This window comes from Oncorhynchus kisutch, linkage group LG10 (assembly GCF_002021735.2).
Source record: "Oncorhynchus kisutch isolate 150728-3 linkage group LG10, Okis_V2, whole genome shotgun sequence".
Lineage (NCBI taxonomy): Eukaryota > Metazoa > Chordata > Actinopteri > Salmoniformes > Salmonidae > Oncorhynchus > Oncorhynchus kisutch.
The window spans coordinates 44,588,549-44,607,845 of record NC_034183.2 but is presented as its reverse complement, the minus strand read 5'-3'; the positions used below and the strand labels follow the sequence as shown (position 1 = coordinate 44,607,845).

General features: G+C 44.6%; 1 protein-coding gene across 1 annotated transcript in view; it reads left to right on the top strand.

Moving 5' to 3' along the window:
* The window catches only part of LOC109898187 (rho guanine nucleotide exchange factor 18-like), a 49,908-nt gene that overhangs the window by 5,814 nt on the left and 24,797 nt on the right, over positions 1-19,297 (top strand). Inside the window, exons 3-7 of the mRNA XM_031833743.1 lie at positions 3,847-4,030; positions 5,307-5,419; positions 10,973-11,113; positions 11,419-11,669; positions 18,985-19,107. Coding sequence (XP_031689603.1) covers positions 3,847-4,030; positions 5,307-5,419; positions 10,973-11,113; positions 11,419-11,669; positions 18,985-19,107 — 812 coding nt within the window. The remainder of the gene's footprint in view (positions 1-3,846; positions 4,031-5,306; positions 5,420-10,972; positions 11,114-11,418; positions 11,670-18,984; positions 19,108-19,297) is intronic.

Here is a 19,297-nt window from a genome sequence, read left to right as displayed (position 1 = left end):
TAAAACATTTATCTTACAAAGGAGTTGTTTAATCTAACTACTTGACTATTTATCTGTACATGGAATTGTATTTGTTATTTTTTTAAATAATCTTGATAGGAAAATGTCACGGGCACTATCTGATATGTGAAGACATTTCACTGCAGCTAATGTAGAATGAAAAGCTGTGTACATTTAAAAATACTCTGCCAAATCATATGTGAAGAATGCAAAAAAAAAGATGCAGAATTATCTGGCAAAGTGCATAAAGTTCCCTCAGCGCTTGCAACAAGAAACCTCTGACAGAAGTCCCTCTACTTCTATTCGAGGTGAAAATGATGAATCAGGCACCTTATCGATAGCAACAGCTCATGGTCCTCCTGGAATCAGAAGCTTTTTTGACTCAATGGAGGAACGTAGTCAGAGAAATGTCTTATTCGAGCTGTGTATGCAACTGGTTCACCTCTGATGCTCACAGGCAATGTGTATTGGAAGAGATTTCTGAATATTCTTCGCCCAGCATACATCCTTCCAACATGATATGCTTTATCTACTAATTTGATGGATGCAGAGTTCAACAGAGTTCAAATGAAGGTCAAGCAAATCATAGAGAAAGCAGATTGTATTGCAATCATCTCTGATGGGTGGTCGAATGTTTGTGGGCAAGGAATAATTAACTACATCATCTCCACCCCTCAACCAGTATTCTACAAGAGCACAGACACAAGGGACAACAGACACACCGGTCTCTACATTGCAGATGAGCTGAAGGCAGTCATCAATGACCTTGGACCACAGAAGGTATTTGCAATGGTGACAGACAATGCTGCGAACATGAAGGTTGCTTGGTCTAAAGTGGAGGAGTCCTACCCTCACATCACACCCATTGGCTGTGCTGCTCATGCATTGAATATGCTCATCAAGGACATCATGGCACTGAAAACAATGGATACACTACAAGAGAGCCAAGGCAATGGTTAGGTATATGAAGGATCATCAAGTTATACCAGCAATCTACCTCACCAAGCAAAGTGAGAAGAATAAGAGCACCACATTGAAACTGCCCAGCAACACCCATTGGGGTGGTGTTGTCATCACGTTTGACAGTCTCCTGGAGGGGAAGGAGTCTCTCCAAGAAATGCCCATATTACAGTCGGCCAATATGGACAGCCCCATAAAGAGATTCCTCCTGGTTGATGTTTTTTGGGAGAGAGTGATAAGCAGCCTGAAACTCCTGAAACCTATAGCAGGTTGGCAAGCCATTGCACGGATTGAGGGACACAATGTCATCCTGTCTGATGTTCAGACCGCTTGCAGATAGAAGAGAAGAAATCCGTACTGCCCTGCCCACTTCACTATTGCTGCAAACTATAATTTTACAGATGTATGTTGAAAACGTTTTTGGGAAATGCGATGGATCATTGGGGATCATTCAATATTCCCTTTCTTTTGGTGTTCAGTGAAATCATCCCATGTGAAGAGTCAACTAATTTATTTAAAGTTCAATTCGTAACAATTTTTTAATTTTTAATTTATCTTGGAAGGATTTAATAATTTGCAATTATGTCTACTTATGATAAGGTATAAGGTTTATGTTTCTGTCTCCCTATGATATGGTAAATATATCCAATGCAAAAAACATCTACATTTAAATGGTAATATTAATTTGCATATATTTCTGGTAATTCCCATATATTCCCGTTAATTCACATATTTCTGTTCATTCTCACAGAAAGTTTCCACCTCTGAATATTCCCCAAAATGTGCAACCCTACTCATGATGCAACATCTAGAGGAGAAGCTTTAGATGAGCACAAGTTAATATAATTTCTTCACATATTCAGTGCATTTGGAAAGTATTCAGACCCCTTCCCCTTTTCCACATTTTGTTATGTTATATCCTTATGCTAATATGTATTAAATACATTTTTTCCTCATCAATCTACACACACAATACCCCATAATGACAAAGCGAAAACAGTTTTTCAGAAAACAAACAAACATTATAAACCTTATTTACATGACTATTCAGACCCTTTGCTATTAGATTCGAAATTGAGCTCAGGTACACCCTGTTTCCATTGATCATCCTTGAGATGTTTCTAGGGTCCACTTGTGGTAAATTTAATTGATTGGACATGATTTGGAAAAGCACACCTGTCTACATAAGATACCACAGTTGACAGAGCAAAACCCAAGCCAGGAGGTCGAAAGAATTGCCCGTAGAGCTCCGAGACAGGATTGTGTCGAGGCACATATCTAGGGAATGGTACCAAAACATTGATACAGTATTGAAGGTCCCCAAGAACACAGTGACCCCCATCATTCTTAAATGGAAGAAGTTTGGAACCATCAAAACTCTGGCCGCCTGGCCAAACAGAGCAATCTGGGGAGAAGAACGTTGGTCCAGAAGGTGGTCTGAATTCTTTCTGAATGTACTGTATGCCTTCAGAATGAGGATGCACGAAAAGCTTAGCATTTTTTACATCCTTGTTAGTGAGCATTTCTCCTTTGCCAAGATAATCCATCCACCTAACAGCATGATCATTACACAGGTGCACCTTGTGCTGAGGACAATAAAAGGACATTCTAAAATGTGCAGTTTTGTCACACAACACAATGCCTCAGATGCCTCAAGTTGAAGGAGCATGTAATTGGCATGCTGACTACAGGATGAATTTGGCAGTATTTCCAACCGGCCTCACAGCCACACGTCAACCATTGAGCATGTTTGGGATGCTCTGGATATCCAGGAACTTCGCACATCCATTGAAGGAGAGTGGGCCACAATCAACATTCCACAGTCCACAATCAACAGGCTGATCAACTCTATGTGAAGGGGATGAGTCGCGCTGTATTAGGCAAATGGGGATCACACCAGATACTGAGTGGTTTTCTGATACATGCTCCTACCTTTTTTTTCTGTGACCAACAGATTCATTTCTGTATTTCAAGTCATATGAAATCCATAGATTAGGGTCTAATTCATTTATGTCAATTGACTGATGTCTTTATATGAACTGTAACTCAGTGAAATCTTTGAAATTGTTTCATGTTGCATTTATATTTTGGTTCAGTGTATATTTGTTTCAGTGTTAACTACACTGCTCATCCTCAGTAGCAGCAGTCTGGTGGGTGAGGGCTGAAGCTACACTGCTCATCCTCAGTAGCAGCAGTCTGGTGGATGAGGGCTGAAGCTACACTGCTCATCCTCAGTAGCAGCAGTCTGGTGGGTGAGGGTTGAGTCTACGCTGCTCATCCTCAGTAGCAGCAGTCTGGTGGGTGAGGGTTGAGTCTACACTGCTCATCCTCAGTAGCGGTAGTCATCTGAAGAGCAGCAGGACTCTGACTGACAGACACCTGTGTTCTCATCTCCCCTCCTACTTGTTGATCTCTGCCTATTATCACACAGCCCACCCCAGCCCTGCCCCCGCTGGAAACAGAGAGGTGGAGGAGGGAGAGAGCGAGAGAGATATAGAAAAAACGAGAGAGAGAAAAGGAAAGGGGCATGTGTGATGTCTAGAATATACTTAATCAGGAGTCGGGTGGGCATATAAAGCCATGTGTGTATTTGTCTCCGTGACTATAGTGCGAGCAGCAGCATCACCTCTACTCCTGCGAGACAGACCGACACTATGGAGCTAGAGGTTAACAAGGGGGTTGGTCGGGCCAGACCTGCGCGGAGTAGGGTCAATGTCTGGGGGCCCTCCTGGGGTCTGCCTGGCCATCTGGGGGTCCGGGTGCTGATGCACAGAGACCACCTCACCTGTCGCTTCCTGCAGGGTTCTCTGCCTCGCGTCTGGCTGCAGCGTTACTGGGGCAAGCAACGCTTTTGCCATCTCTCATCCTTCTCTCGTCTTTCACCAGCCCTGAGGGAGCGGGACAAGTCCTCGCTGGCCCCTGAGGGCCCCTCCGGCTCGCCGAAAGTCCCAGACATGACCCTCAGCCCACGGAGACCCCGTGCTCAGCCTGCTGCCTCCAGCAGCTCTTCCTCCAGCAACAGTCACACTGCTGCAGCCTGCCTCAACCACTGCCACAACAGCAGCTCTGGGTTAGTACTAACAGCTAGCCACCTGACCAATCAGTTAGCAGGCTACATAAGCTAGCCGCTGGTCAATAGCAGTGTATTGACCGCCACTATTTATTTTTATTTTTGTACCTTTATTTTACTAGGCAAGTCAGTTAAGAACAAATTCTTATTTACAATGACGGCCTAGGAACAGTGGGTTAACTGCCTGTTCAGGGGCAGAACAACAGATTTGTACCTTGTCAGCTCGGGGGTTTGAACTTGCAACCTTACGGTTACTAGTCCAACACTCTAACCACTAGGCTATGCTGCCGCCATGACTATGTAAGCTATACCATTGTCATAATAGACTGTAGTTATAGATTATACCACTGCCCTATATTGTCTGTATAGACTCTATACCACTGCTCTGTATAATTTAAATTGTGAATTAAATGTTAGTTTTTAAGCAAATACATTTTACCTTTCTGGTGGTTGTGGTGCATGTAAATCTAGGCTATTTATACATTATTTCCTTCCAGCTAAAAAGCTGGTTTTGGCTTAAATTTTTTATACATGTCTGTGATGTGTTATTAATAGGTGACATGCTGCAGCTAACTGTCAAGTGGATTTTGCAGTTCTTTGATTTGAGTTGAGACAGTCGTAGACAGGGCATCTTGCAGGCAGGCAGGCAGGTTGCGGGAGGTGTGTAGCTGTGTCTTTGCCATCTGTGGTAGTATAGTCTCTCTCAGCATACATGACAGTCTAGCTGTAGTGTAGCTGTGTCTTTGCCATCTGTGGTAGTATAGTCTCTCTCAGCATACATGACAGTCTAGCTGTAGTGTAGCTGTGTCTTTGCCATCTGTGGTAGTATAGTCTCTCTCAGCATACATGACAGTCTAGCTGTAGTGTAGCTGTGTCTTTGCCATCTGTGGTAGTATAGTCTCTCTCAGCATACATGACAGACTAGCTGTAGTGTAGCTGTGTCTTTGCCATCTGTGGTAGTATAGTCTCTCTCAGCATACATGACAGTCTAGCTGTAGTGTAGCTGTGTCTTTGCCTCCTGTGGTTGAGTAATGTCTGTGTAGTATCTCAGCATGTACAGTATGTATGCCATTTTAGTGTAGTGTAGCTGTATCTTTCTCCTATGCCAGGGGGGGTGGGTGTTGGTGTTAGTGTGTCTTGTTGTAGTTGTAACATCTCAGTCCTGTATGTCATTCAGGACCTCTGTATTGTAGCTGTGTCTGTAGTGTTAGTGTATAGTAGTCTTGTAGTCTCTTAGTATGTATGTCACTCTGGACCTGTGGCGCTCCTCTTTCAGATCCCTCCCAGGGGACATGGACGAGATGGACAGCCTCCGCTTCGGGATAAAGCGCTTCAACGAGTATGCGGTGTCCCTGACCCCTTCCACCACCGGCTCCATCATCGTAGAGGGTGAGTGGGTTAGGGAGGGAGCTGCTCTTTAGAGCTTAGATACATGAGAGCGAGTACCGTACAGCCGCTGTGGACAACCACTACTGAGTGTGCAGGCTTTTCCTCCAACCCTGTTGTAACTAACACGATTCAGCTAATCAAAGTCCTATTGGGCAGCCAATTAGTAGAATCAGGTGTGCTAGATTAGGGTTGGAGATAAAGCCTTCAGGAGGGTAGCTCTCCAGGAGGAAGGTTGTGCAACCCTATCGTTATCCTAGGTTATGAGACGGGTTATGTGGCTGGCATATAGAGAGCGTGGGCTGTTGGGAGAGAGATGGGACCTCACCCAGTTTCATTAAACATTAAACGTGGTCCCAAGATGGCGTAGCAGTAAGTCGTCCTGTCGTGTCGTGTCCCTGTATATATCGTTTCTTTTTCGTTTTTTACATATTTTTCTTCGCATATCTCTTTAAAAACATTTTGCTAAACCTAAGCTTCCAAATACTCTCCTGCAACCCGCCTCACCCAATGTATCTATTTTTCCTAAAGTATTTATATTTACTTCGGAACCCCTCAACTGAAGCTAGCCAGCTAACCACCAGCTATGCTAGCGGTCTTCAGCTAACCGGTCATCAGCTAACCTTTAGTTCGGAAAGCTCTCGCCAGTTCGAACAACGCGACTCTAACCAGAGCATAACGGACCTATTAATTTTTCATCCCCGGATTCATCCCCGGATTCCCACCGCAAACGGAACATTTTTCAGCTGGATTTTTCAGCTGGATCTTCACAACTAGCTATCTAGCTAAACCGCAACCCCGGATGATTACTCCTGGCTAGCGTTTCCACCCACTTAGCTTGAAGCTAGCCCGGCCTGCGCACCTGTGCTACCACCGTAGCATACTCCTGAGCTACAATACCCGGGCCCACGACCGGTCTATCGATGTCACCGCATGAAGAGGAATAAACAGACTCACCCCATCGCGACGTCCCCCAAAGGCTAACTCTCTAGCCCTCGCTATCTCCCTGCTTGCTAATTCGGCCTGCTAACTGCTAGCTTGTCCAGCTCCGGTCCGCTAACTGCTACCTTGTCTAGCCCGGGCCTACAAACTGTTAGCTTGTTAGCACAGGCCTGCTAACCGCCTGAATCGCCGCGTCCCAAAACTCTCACTGGACCCATATTTACTTTCTATCTCTTTTGACTTTTAATTTGTTTATACCTTCCGGAAACCTGCCTCACCCAATGTGATACGGAATCGCTATTATTTTTTAAATTTATTTTTAGAACACACTCAAGAACCTCCAGAAGCTAACCAGCTAACTAGCTACAAGCTATTTAGTCATTGTGAGTTTTTTTTTTACCTGGATAACACTCGCCAGTCCAGCTTCCCTGCCCCATCCACCGCTGCCCCCTGGACACTGACCTCTTGGCTACATAGCTGATGCACGCTGGACTGTCCATTAATCACGGTACTCCATTCTGCTTGTTTGTTTTATCTGTTGGCCCCGTTGCCTAGTCTACGCCATTTTACCTGCTGTTGTTGTGCTAGCTGATTAGCTGCTGTCTCACCTACTGTTTTAGCTAGCTTTCCCAATTCAACACCTGTGATTACTGTATGCCTCGCTGTATGTCTCTCTCAAATGTCAATATGCCTTGTATACTGTTGTTCAGGTTAGTTATCATTGTTTTAGTTCACAATGGAGCCCCTAGTTCCACTCTTCATACCCCTGATAACTCCTTTGTCCCACCTCCCACACATGCGGTGACCTCACCCATTACTACCAGCATGTCCAGAGATACAACCTCTCTCATCATCACCCAGTGCCTGGGCTTACCTCCGCTGTACCTGCACCCCACCATACCCCTGTCTGCGCATTATGCCCTGAATATATTCTACCATGCCCAGAAACCTGCTCCTCTTATTCTCTGTCCCCAACGCTCTAGGCGACCAGTTTTGATAGCCTTTAGCCGCACCCTCATACTACTCCTTCTCTGTTCTGCGGGTGATGTGGAGGTAAACCCAGGCCCTGCATATCCCCAGGCACCCTCATTTGTTGACTTCTGTGATCGAAAAAGCCTTGGTTTCAAGCATGTCAACATCAGAAGCCTCCTCCCTAAGTTTGTTTTACTCACTGCTTTAGCACACTCTGCTAACCCTGATGTCCTTGCTGTGTCTGAATCCTGGCTCAGGAAGGCCACCAAAAATTCAGAGATTTCCATACCCAACTATAACATCTTCCGTCAAGATAGAACTGCCAAAGGGGGAGGAGTTAGCCTGCAAAGTAATGTCATACTTTCCAGGTCCATACCCAAACAGTTCGAACTACTAATTTTGAAAATTACTCTCTCCAGAAATAAGTCTCTCACGGTTGCCGCCTGCTACCGAAACCCCTCAGCTCCCAGCTGTGCCCTGGACACCATTTGTGAATTGATCGCCCCCCATCTAGCTTCAGAGTTTGTTCTGTTAGGTGACCTAAACTGGGATATGCTTAACACCCCGCCAGTCCTACAATCTAAGCTAGATGCCCTCAATCTCACACAAATCATCAAGGAACCCACCAGGTACAACCCTAACTCTGTAAACAAGGGCACCCTCATAGACGTCATCCTGACGAACTGGCCCTCCAAATACACCTCCGCTGTCTTCAACCAGGATCTCAGCGATCACTGCCTCATTGCCTGTATCCGCTACGGAGCCGCAGTCAAACGACCACCCCTCATCACTGTCAAACGCTCCCTAAAACACTTCTGTGAGCAGGCCTTTCTAATCGACCTGGCCCGGGTATCCTGGAAGGACATTGACCTCATCCCGTCAGTTGAGGATGCCTGGTCATTCTTTAAAAGTAACTTCCTCACCATTTTAGATAAGCATGCTCCGTTCAAAAAATGCAGAACTAAGAACAGATACAGCCCTTGGTTCACCCCAGACCTGACTGCCCTCGACCAGCACAAAAACATCCTGTGGCGGACTGCAATAGCATCGAATAGTCCCCGTGATATGCAACTGTTCAGGGAAGTCCGGAACCAATACACGCAGTCAGTCAGGAAAGCTAAGGCCAGCTTCTTCAGGCAGAAGTTTCCATCCTGTAGCTCCAACTCCAAAAAGTTCTGGGACACTGTGAAGTCCATGGAGAACAAGAGCACCTCCTCCCAGCTGCCCACTGCACTGAGGCTAGGTAACACGGTCACCACTGATAAATCCATGATTATCGAAAACTTCAATAAGCATTTCTCAACGGCTGGCCATGCCTTCCGCCTGGCTACTTCAACCTCGGCCAACAGCTCCGCCCCCCCTGCAGCTCCTCGCCCAAGCCTCTCCAGGTTCTCCTTTACCCAAATCTACATAGCAGATGTTCTGAAAGAGCTGCAAAACCTGGACCCGTACAAATCAGCTGGGCTTGACAATCTGGACCCTCTATTTCTGAAACTATCTGCCACCATTGTCGCAACCCCTATTACCAGCCTGTTCAACCTCTCTTTCATATCGTCTGAGATCCCCAAGGATTGGAAAGCTGCCGCAGTCATCCCCCTCTTCAAAGGGGGAGACACCCTGGACCCAAACTGTTACAGACCTATATCCATCCTGCCCTGCCTATCTAAGGTCTTCGAAAGCCAAGTCAACAAACAGGTCACTGACCATCTCGAATCCCACCGTACCTTCTCCGCTGTGCAATCTGGTTTCCGAGCCGGTCATGGGTGCACCTCAGCCACACTCAAGGTACTAAACAATATCATAACCGCCATCGATAAAAGACAGTACTGTGCAGCCGTCTTCATCGACCTTGCCAAGGCTTTCGACTCTGTCAATCACCATATTCTTATCGGCAGACTCAGTAGCCTCGGTTTTTCGGATGACTGCCTTGCCTGGTTCACCAATTACTTTGCAGACAGAGTTCAGTGTGTCAAATCGGAGGGCATGCTGTCCGGTCCTCTGGCAGTCTCTATGGGGGTGCCACAGGGTTCAATTCTCGGGCCGACTCTTTTCTCTGTGTATATCAATGATGTTGCTCTTGCAGCGGGCGACTCCCTGATCCACCTCTACGCAGACGACACCATTCTATATACTTTCGGCCCGTCTTTGGACACTGTGCTATCTAACCTCCAAACAAGCTTCAAGGCCATACAACACTCCTTCCGTGGCCTCCAACTGCTCTTAAACGCTAGTAAAACCAAATGCATGCTTTTCAACCGGTCGCTGCCTGCACCCGCATGCCCGACTAGCATCACCACCCTGGATGGTTCCGACCTAGAATATGTGGACGTCTATAAGTACCTAGGTGTCTGGCTAGACTGCAAACTCTCCTTCCAGACTCATATCAAACATCTCCAATCGAAAATCAAATCAAGAGTCGGCTTTCTATTCCGCAACAAAGCCTCCTTCACTCACGCCGCCAAGCTTACCCTAGTAAAACTGACTATCCTACCGATCCTCGACTTCGGCGATGTCATCTACAAAATGGCTTCCAACACTCTACTCAGCAAACTGGATGCAGTCTATCACAGTGCCATCCGTTTTGTCACTAAAGCACCTTATACCACCCACCACTGTGACTTGTATGCTCTAGTCGGCTGGCCCTCGCTACATATTCGTCGCCAGACCCACTGGCTCCAGGTCATCTACAAGTCCATACTAGGTAAAGCTCCGCCTTATCTCAGCTCACTGGTCACGATGGCAACACCCATCCGTAGCACGCGCTCCAGCAGGTGTATCTCACTGATCATCCCTAAAGCCAACACCTCATTTGACCGCCTTTCGTTCCAGTACTCTGCTGCCTGTGACTGGAACGAATTGCAAAAATCGCTGAAGTTGGAGACTTTTATCTCCCTCACCAACTTCAAACATCAGCTATCTGAGCAGCTAACCGATCGCTGCAGCTGTACATAGTCTATTGGTAAATAGCCCACCCTTTTTCACCTACCTCATCCCCATACTGTTTTTATTTATTTACTTTTCTGCTCTTTTGCACACCAATATCTCTACCTGTACATGACCATCTGATCATTCATCACTCCAGTGTTAATCTGCAAAATTGTAATTATTTGACTACCTCATGCCTTTTACACACATTGTATATAGACTCCCCCTTTGTTTTCTACTGTGTTATTGACTTGTTAATTGTTTACTCCATGTGTAACTCTTTGTTGTCTGCTCACACTGCTATGCTTTATCTTGGCCAGGTCGCAGTTGCAAATGAGAACTTGTTCTCAACTAGCCTACCTGGTTAAATAAAGGTTAAATAAAAAAAATAAAAAAAAATAAGCTAGAGTGTGTGGAATAGACTGCACGATTATCCCAGGTTGTCAAGCAGTGATGTAGCTAGTGCTGCTATAGTAGCAAGACAGAAACAGTCATCCACCCCGACTACGGGAGATCAGTATGTGTTAGTGGTCATAGCGTAGGATTATTATTTTAGCATTTAATTGCACATATTGCTAAATCATGTGATGTGACTTTAACGAACATCACCTATTGAATGCATTAGAAATACATTGGAGTTGTGCTACACAAGAATACAGTCATACTGCGGCAGCCAGCCTCAACCTCAACCTGTTTCATGCCCCTTCCCTCCCTCAGATGCATACTACTCTGCGGTTCAAGCTGATCTGGAGTCAGATGCCCAGGACTTGGATGTGGAGTCATGGAGCCTGGCTGTGGACCAACAGTACCTGAAGAAACACACCAAGGAGATGGTCAAGAGACAGGACGTCATCTACGGTCAGTTTGTCATATACTATCTTTGTTGTCTTTTGATGTCTTATTCATCTTGTTATATTTGTTGTGTTTTTTTGTGGGCTTTCAATGTGTTTTTCTGGTTATATCTGTGGTTAAGTTTAGGATTAGAATGTGAATTATGAGAAGGGAGAAGCTCAACTCTTTTTGAATGTCAATTGTTCCATCCATCTCTGTCTGGCTCTATAATCAGTAAAGGAGTCCGGTGGAAGAAAAGCAAATTCCTGTAAAAGGCTAATTAGATGTTGAACCCCTTGTCTGTCAGTCGTTCTGTCTATTTATCCCAACAGAGTTGATGCAGACAGAGATGCATCACGTACGGACCCTGAAGATCATGTTGCGTGTGTACGTGAGGGAGCTGAAAGAGCACCTTCAGATGGATGTGCAGTGTCTGGATGGTCTGTTCCCGCGCCTGGAGAGCCTACTGGAGCTACACACACACTTCCTGTCCCGCCTCAAAGAGCGGCGCCGAGTCGCCACGCAGCTCAGCAGCGACAAGAACTACAACATACAGAGACTCGCTGACATCCTCACCACACAGGTAGAGAGACACCACACACACACACAGTGTTACACACACTTTCTCTAATTCAGTCTCCCTTACATACACAGTGACTTGTATTTTTCCCGTATTTGCAGGTAAAGAAAAATACATTCAGATGCTGTATCCCATTACCTTGACTGGAAATTCTAATCAAAAGGAAGAGAAAGACTAGATTATTCAAACAACAACTTTATTCAAAGATTTGCTCATCTGGAGCAATTAACAATCCACCCAATGGTGCAGCGTTAAGAGCCCAACGAACAAGAGTTGGGTCTCAGCTTTTATAACGTTTGTCGACATGGCAGTTTAGCAGGTGTTTTGAGAGCATGATGGGAACATTATGCGCAATTTTGTTACTCCTTTCTAGCCGATATCTAGGTGCTGCTGCTCAAGCTAGCCTCTGTTCTCTTAATATCTCCACACAGCTGTGCCCTTGAAAGATATGAAAGGAACAGGATGGACCAAAAACTGGTCAATCTCAGATGGCCCTTTGTCTTTGGCTGCATGACCAAGTTACTCAGAAACAAGAGTGATGCATTTGACATGGCAGGATTGGACATAAATTCTAAAACTAAGACAGACATTGCAGCGCCAATCTCTACTAGAAATGCAATTGACTCACCATTGACGAAGAGATGAACCATTGGCTCCTTACGGGGGGCTTGAAATAATCTTTAAATGCTGTCCAGGGGTGTCAACTGTAGAGGTCGACCGATTAATTGGCATGGTCAATTAATTAGGGCCGATTTCAAGTTTTCAGAACAATCGGTAAATCTGCATTTTTGGACGCCGATTACATTGTACTCCACGAGGAGACTGCGTGGCAGGCTGACCACCTGTTACGCGATTGCAGCAAGGAGTCAAGCTAAGTTGCTAGCTAGCATTAAACTTATAAAAAACAATCTTAATATAATCACTAGTTAAACTAGTAATATCATCAACCATGTGTAGTTATCTAGCTTGTCCTGCGTTGCATATAATCAATACGGTGCCTGTTAATTTATCATCGAATCACAGCCTACTTCGACAAACGGGTGATGAAGCGCATTCACAGAAAAAAAGCAATGTGTACCTAACCATAAACATCAATGCCTTTCTTAAAATCAATACACAAGTATATTTTTTTTTACCTGCATATTTAGTTAATATTGCCTGCTAACATTAATTTCTTTAAACTAGAGAAATTGTGTCACTTCTCTTTCGTTCTGTGCAAGCAGAGTCAGGGTATATGCAGCAGTTTGGGTCGCCTGGCTCGTTACAAACTGTGTGAAGACCATTTCTTCCTAACAAGGACCTGAATTAATTTGCCGGAATTTTACATAATTATGACATAACATTGAAGGTTGTGCAATGTAATAGCAATATTTAAACATAGGGATGCCACCCGTTAGATAAAATACGTAACGGTTCCGTATTTCACTGGAAAAAAAAACGTTTTGTTTTCGAAATTCTAGTTTCCGGATTTGACCATATTAATGACCTAAGGCTGTGTGTTTTATTATATTATAGCTAAGTCTATGATTTGATATTTGATAGAGCAGTCTGACTGAGGGGTGGTAGGCAGCAGCAAGCTTGTAAGCATTCATTCAAACAGAACTTTCCTGCGTTTGCCAGCAGCTCTTTGCAATACTTGAAGTGCAGCGCTGTTTATGACTTCAAGCCTATGAACTCCTGAGATTAGGCTGGCAATACTAGTGCCTATGAGAACATCCAATAGTCAAAAGGTTTATGAAATACAAATGGTATAGAGAGAAATAGTTCTATAATTCCTATAATAACTACAACCTAAAACTTCTTAACTGGGAATATTGAAGACTCATGTTAAAAGGAACCACCAGCTTTCATATGTTCTCATGTTCTGAGCAAGGAGCTTAAACGTTAGCTTTTCTTTACATGGCACGTTTTGCACTTTTAATTTCTTCTCCAACACTTTGTTTTTGCATTATTTAAACCAAATTGAAAAGGTTTCATTATTTATTTGAGACTAAATTGATTTTTATTTATGTCTTATATTAAGTTAAAATAAAAGTTCATTCAGTATTGTTGTAATTGTCATTATTATTACAAATCGGTATTGTCTTTTTTTGGTCTGCCAATAAATCGGTATCAGCGTTAAAAAATCATAATCGGTCGACGTCTAGTCAACTGTCTCATCCTCGCGTCAGTCTCTGTGTGGGTTGTAAAAAGGATCGTTTTCGGTGGCGGTCCTGTTCTCCAGTTACCTCCCCCACCCGGTTCGTTCTTGCAGTCTTTTGCAAAATGTCCACTCTTTCCACAAGTATAGCATCATAGTTGCTGTCGTCTGGCCCATCCGCACCGTCTCCCCCTCTTCTACCTCTTCCTTTTCCTCTCTGTCAATATTTTTGGAGGTCGTCCCTGAGCCTGCTGGCCCTGTCTTTGAGAATGCCAGCTGTGCATTCCACCTTTTCCATTCTCTGTTTCGTCTTATCTTGAGACAGTTGCTGCCTCTCAGCGTGTTTACAGTGTTCAATGACCGTCTGTAGGGTAGTAGTTTCCCAGCCAATGCAGGTCATCTTAACCTGTTTACCAAGGGCTGGCAAAAGTCCATTCATTAGGGCAGCCTTCAAGAGGCTGTTGTAGTCGTCGGTTGCTGTTCTGATGCCACTGTGTTTGCTGAAACAGTTCTCCAATCTATGCCTGTAGTCCTCTTGTGAAATGGGAATCATTGTAGGTGGTGTGTAGAACAGGTTCCTACTGCTCCGGGGCTGCCTCTTAGGGGTCTGACAGTCGTATCAGGTCTTGTTTCGGGGTAGAGCTGCGGTAGGCGAGGTGGCTAAGCAGGCTGCTTTTGGACAACCAGGGCGGGTGCTGGTGCAGTGGATACAGAGGTATAATAGGGAGGTGGAAAGTCATTGTTTCTCCTTTTCTTATCATTCACCATTATTCCTTTCATTTTCTTGTCTGCCCTTCTCTGCTTCTCTTTCCCATTTCCTAAAATCATCCCAGTCTATTCTACTTGCCTTGCCTTTCTTGATTTCTTCGAAGTCCTGTAACTTCATTCTACATTCTGCTAGCAAAACTTCACTTCATGTACCTTTCAAGGGAAAGTCTGCTAGCTTGTGCCAGAAGCGGTACCTGTTCCAGAATGTCCCTGCCCCACTTATCCACCATTACCTTCACCGGTCCGGTCAGCATGTCAGGCAGACAAGTTTCTTCCCTGCTGCTCTTGGCTCCCATTGTGAAACTCTGTTATACAAACACAAATCAAATAATATTTAGTTAGGAACTTCTTCCTTTCTTAAAATACATTATGGGTTAACTCAAAAGGGGGCATTTCTTCGCCATCAAAATATTTGTTTATGTCTTTATGTAATTTAGTATTCTGTACCCATATAGTATTTCCCCCTATAGAAAATGCTGTATGTGTTTTATGCACATAACCAATTATTTCCCCAAGTACACTACCGGTCAAAAGTTTTAGAACACCTACTCATTTAAGGGTTTTTCTTTATGTTTACTATTTTCTACATTGTAGAATAATAGTGAAAACATCAAAACTATGAAAAAACACATATGGAATCATGTAGTAACAAAAGTGTTAAAATGTATTTTGATTTGTTTATATTTGAGATTCTTCCAAGTAGCCACCCTTTGCCTTGATGACAGCTTTGCACATGCTTGGTATTCTCTCAACCATTTTCATGAGGTAGTCACCTGGAATGCAATTCAATTAACAGGTGTGCCTTCTTAAAAGTTCATTTGTGGCATTACTTTATTTCTTAATGCGTTTGAGCCAATCAATTATGTTGTGATGAGGTAGGTGGGGGTATACAGAAGATGGTCTTTTACCTAATACGGCTAAGTTCATATTATGGCAAGAACATCTCAAATAAGCAGAGAGAAACAACAGTCCATCACTAATTTAAGACATGAAGGCCAGTCAATCCAGTCGCAAAAACCATCAAGTGGTATGATGCAACAGGCTCTCATAAGGATCGCCACAGGAATGGAAGACCCAGTTACCTCTGCTGCAGAGGATAAGTTAGCAGCCTCAGAAATTGCAGCCCAAATAAATTATTCAGAGTTCAAGTAACAGACACATCTCAACATCAACTGTTCAGAGGAGACTGTGTGAATCAGGCCTTCATGGTCAAATTGCTGCAAAGAAACCACTACCAAAGGACACCAATAAGAAGAAGAGGCTTGCTTGGGCCAAGACATTAGACTGGCAACGGACATTATCTCAAAATTTGAGATTTTTCGTTCCAACCGCCATATCTTTGTGAGACTATCATTTGTTTTTCAACAGGACAATGACCCAACACACCTCCAGGCTGTGTAACGGCTATTTACCAAGGAGTCAGATGACCTGGCCTCCACAATCCCGACCTCAACCAAACTGAGATGGTTTGGGATGAGTCGGACCGCAGAGTGAAGGAAAAGCAGCCAACAAGTGCTCAGCATATGTGGGATCTCCTTCAAGACAGTTGGAAAAGCATTCCCGGTGAAGATGGTTGAGAGAATGCCAAGAGTGTGCAAAGCTGTCATCAAGGCAAAGGGTGGCTACTTTCTCTGTCCTGGAAACAAATAACTCATGCATTTACATCTGATGATTGCAAACCATGGAATATCAATTCATATTAAGTACTTTGCCAACAAATGCTAATTTGCCTGGGAATACCTCTTATAAAACAGGGGTTTTCTCCACACACAGTAGAGCCCTTCTTGTCACTAAGACAAGGTCTTCTTCACACACAGTGAAAACTCACCCATCTCTTACCAACTAATCCCTGCTCCTACAAGGAACCTAGTCAGAGATGTCCCTGCTCCAACAGGGCAACTCGTCCCAGAATTTCTCCTTTAATTAATGATATCTGTTCCAACAGAGTTCCTAATTAAATATTGTAATACTTCCCCTATAAGAAATAACTCTACAACAAAGTTTATAGCTAGGGGTGTCTTTGCTCCAACAAAACCTAATGTGCACAACCTGTTCCCAGAACAGGATTTTCTATGCGGAGCAGCGGAGGTGTATTTGGAGGGCAAGTTGGTCAGGATAATGTCTATGTCCATGTTTACGGATTTAGGGTTGTACCTGGTGGGTTCCTTGATGATTTGTGTGAGATTGAGGGCATCTAGCTTAGATTGTAGGACTGCCGGGGTGTTAAGCATATCCCAGTTTAGGTCACCTAACAGAACGAACTCTGAAGCTAGATGGGGGGTGATCAATTCACAAATGGTGTCCAGGGCACAGCAGGGAGCGGAGGGGAGTCGATAGCAGGCGGCAACAGTGAGAGACTTATTTCTGGAGAGGTTAATTTTTTAATTAGAAGTTCAAACTGTTTGGGTATAGACCTGGAAAGTAGGACAGAACTTTGGCTCTCTCTGCAGTAGATTGCAACTCCTCCCCCTTTGGTAGTTCTATCTTGACGGAAAATGTTGTAGCTGGGTATGGAAATCTCAGAATTGTTGGTGGCCTTCCTAAGCCAGGATTCAGGCAAGGCAAGGACATCAGGGTTGGCGGAGTGTGCTAAAGCAGTGAGTAAAACAAACTTAGGGAGGAGGCTTCTGATGTTGACATGCATGAAACCAATGTTTTTTCGATCACAGAAGTCAACAAATGAGGGTGCCTGGGGACACGCGGGGCCTGGGTTTACCTCCACATCACCCGAGGAACAGAGGTGGAGTAGGATGAGGGTACGGCTAAAGGCTATCAAAAGTAATAAAGTAATCACAGGTGTTGATTTGGAGAGCTAGCTTAGACAACAACAACAGCTAATCAGCTAAAACAACAACAGGTAAAATGGCGGTGAATGGGCAGAGGGTCGGTTAACTACACACAGAGCCTGAGTTTGTGGCTGGGGCCGGCAGATAAAAAATAATAAATAAATATATATATATATATATATAAACAGAATGGAGTACTGTGATTAATGGACAGTCCAGCGGGCATCAGCTATGTAGCCAAGTGATCATAGGGTCCAGGGGGCAGCAATAGATGAAACAGGGAGGCTGCGGAGTAGTTGTTACTACGCTAGCACGCAGGCGACGCAGTGTTTAAAGTTAGCAGGCCAGGGCTAGTAGAAGCTTCTCCTCCGACGGAGGCCTGTTGAAGATACAGCGGATGGAGTATTCGTCGGCAGACCTTTCCTGGTGGTGCGGCGGGCGCCGTGTTGACTAAGGATCTAAGCCAGGTGGCGAAAGAGGTATTGTAGTTGTAGAAATTTAGTTTTCTATCTGGGAGATGCGCCTGGCTCACGGCTAACTGGTGCTAGCTTCGGGGCAGAGGCGTTAGCCACTAAGCCACTCGGTAGCAGCGGTGATCTGGTGCCAAGGTCCAGAGCTTACGGCAAGGATCCGGTGGAGTAGTGTGTTCTAGCCGTGTATGGGTGGAGTCCAGGCGAACAATTGAGTAGGCCGGGAGGTGGGCCTCAGGGATAGCTTCGGTACTGGGTAACTTGGTGGGTGCTAGCTAGCTGTGAAGATCAGGAGAATGGTCCAGGGATTACGGCAGGAATCCGGCGTTGTAGTGGAGAGACAGTCCGTTACTGGTAGGCGGCAAGTATTATCCAAGCTAAAAAAAAAAGGGCTGGTACCTGTGCAGAAGGTAAAGTGGCTATGACTAAATAGCTTGTAGCTAATTAGCTGGTTAGCTTCTGATGACTGTGGTTCTTGTCTAAAAATTACAAATAATAGTGGTTCCGTATCACATTGGGTGAGGCAGGTTACAAGAAGGTATAATTGAACTAAAATGGAGAAGAGATTGAAAATAAAATGGAAATATATACAAAAAAAGACGAAAAGGTACACGAGAGGACGAACAAAACACGTCTGCACTGCTACGCCATCTTGGATCAGGATACCTGTGTGTATCAATCATAGTCCACTGCCCTAAGGACATCCAGTCAACTTCACACAACTGTGGGAAGCATTGGAGTCAACATCCCTGTGGAACGCTTTCAACACCTCTAGTCTATGCCCCAACAAATTGAGGCTGTTCTAAGGGCAAAAGGGGGCGAAATTTTAGGTGTTCCTAATGTTTTGTGCACTCAGTGAACCTGTCAGAAAGTGCCGGAGTCTGGTGTAGTGGTCAAAGGCTATGTTGACACAGGTACCCAATTCTGATATTTTTCCCAATTATGTGCAAGTTGTCTGATAATTTGTCAAAGACCAATTGGTGGCAAAATATCAGAATTGGCTGCCTGTGTAAACAAAGCCTGAGCTGCCAACTCCGGATCGCATTTGCTACCCTGGCAATGGGTGTTCGAGCCCCTTGTCAGTGAAAGTAGATCAGAGGAGCCCGGAAAGACTAACAATACTGAGACTGTTCTCATCCTTGTCTCCGCTCCAGTTTTCAGGTGAGATAGGGGAGCGGATGAAGGAGAGCTATGGGGATTTCTGTAGCCGCCACACAGAGGCTGTCAGCTACTACAAGGAGCAGCTGCACAACAAGAAGTTCCAAAACCTCATACGGGTACGTTTTTGGTTCTACAACAATAGAGACATTGACAAATCCTGTCCAATCCAGCATGTGCTAACTTAAAGGAACATTAATGACAGTGGGCCATTTAAGAAGATATGAGGCTTTTTCCACATTCAGCTATTGTGTGTAACCAGAAATATTTATAGATTACACTACATGGTCTATGAACTGTGTATAAAAT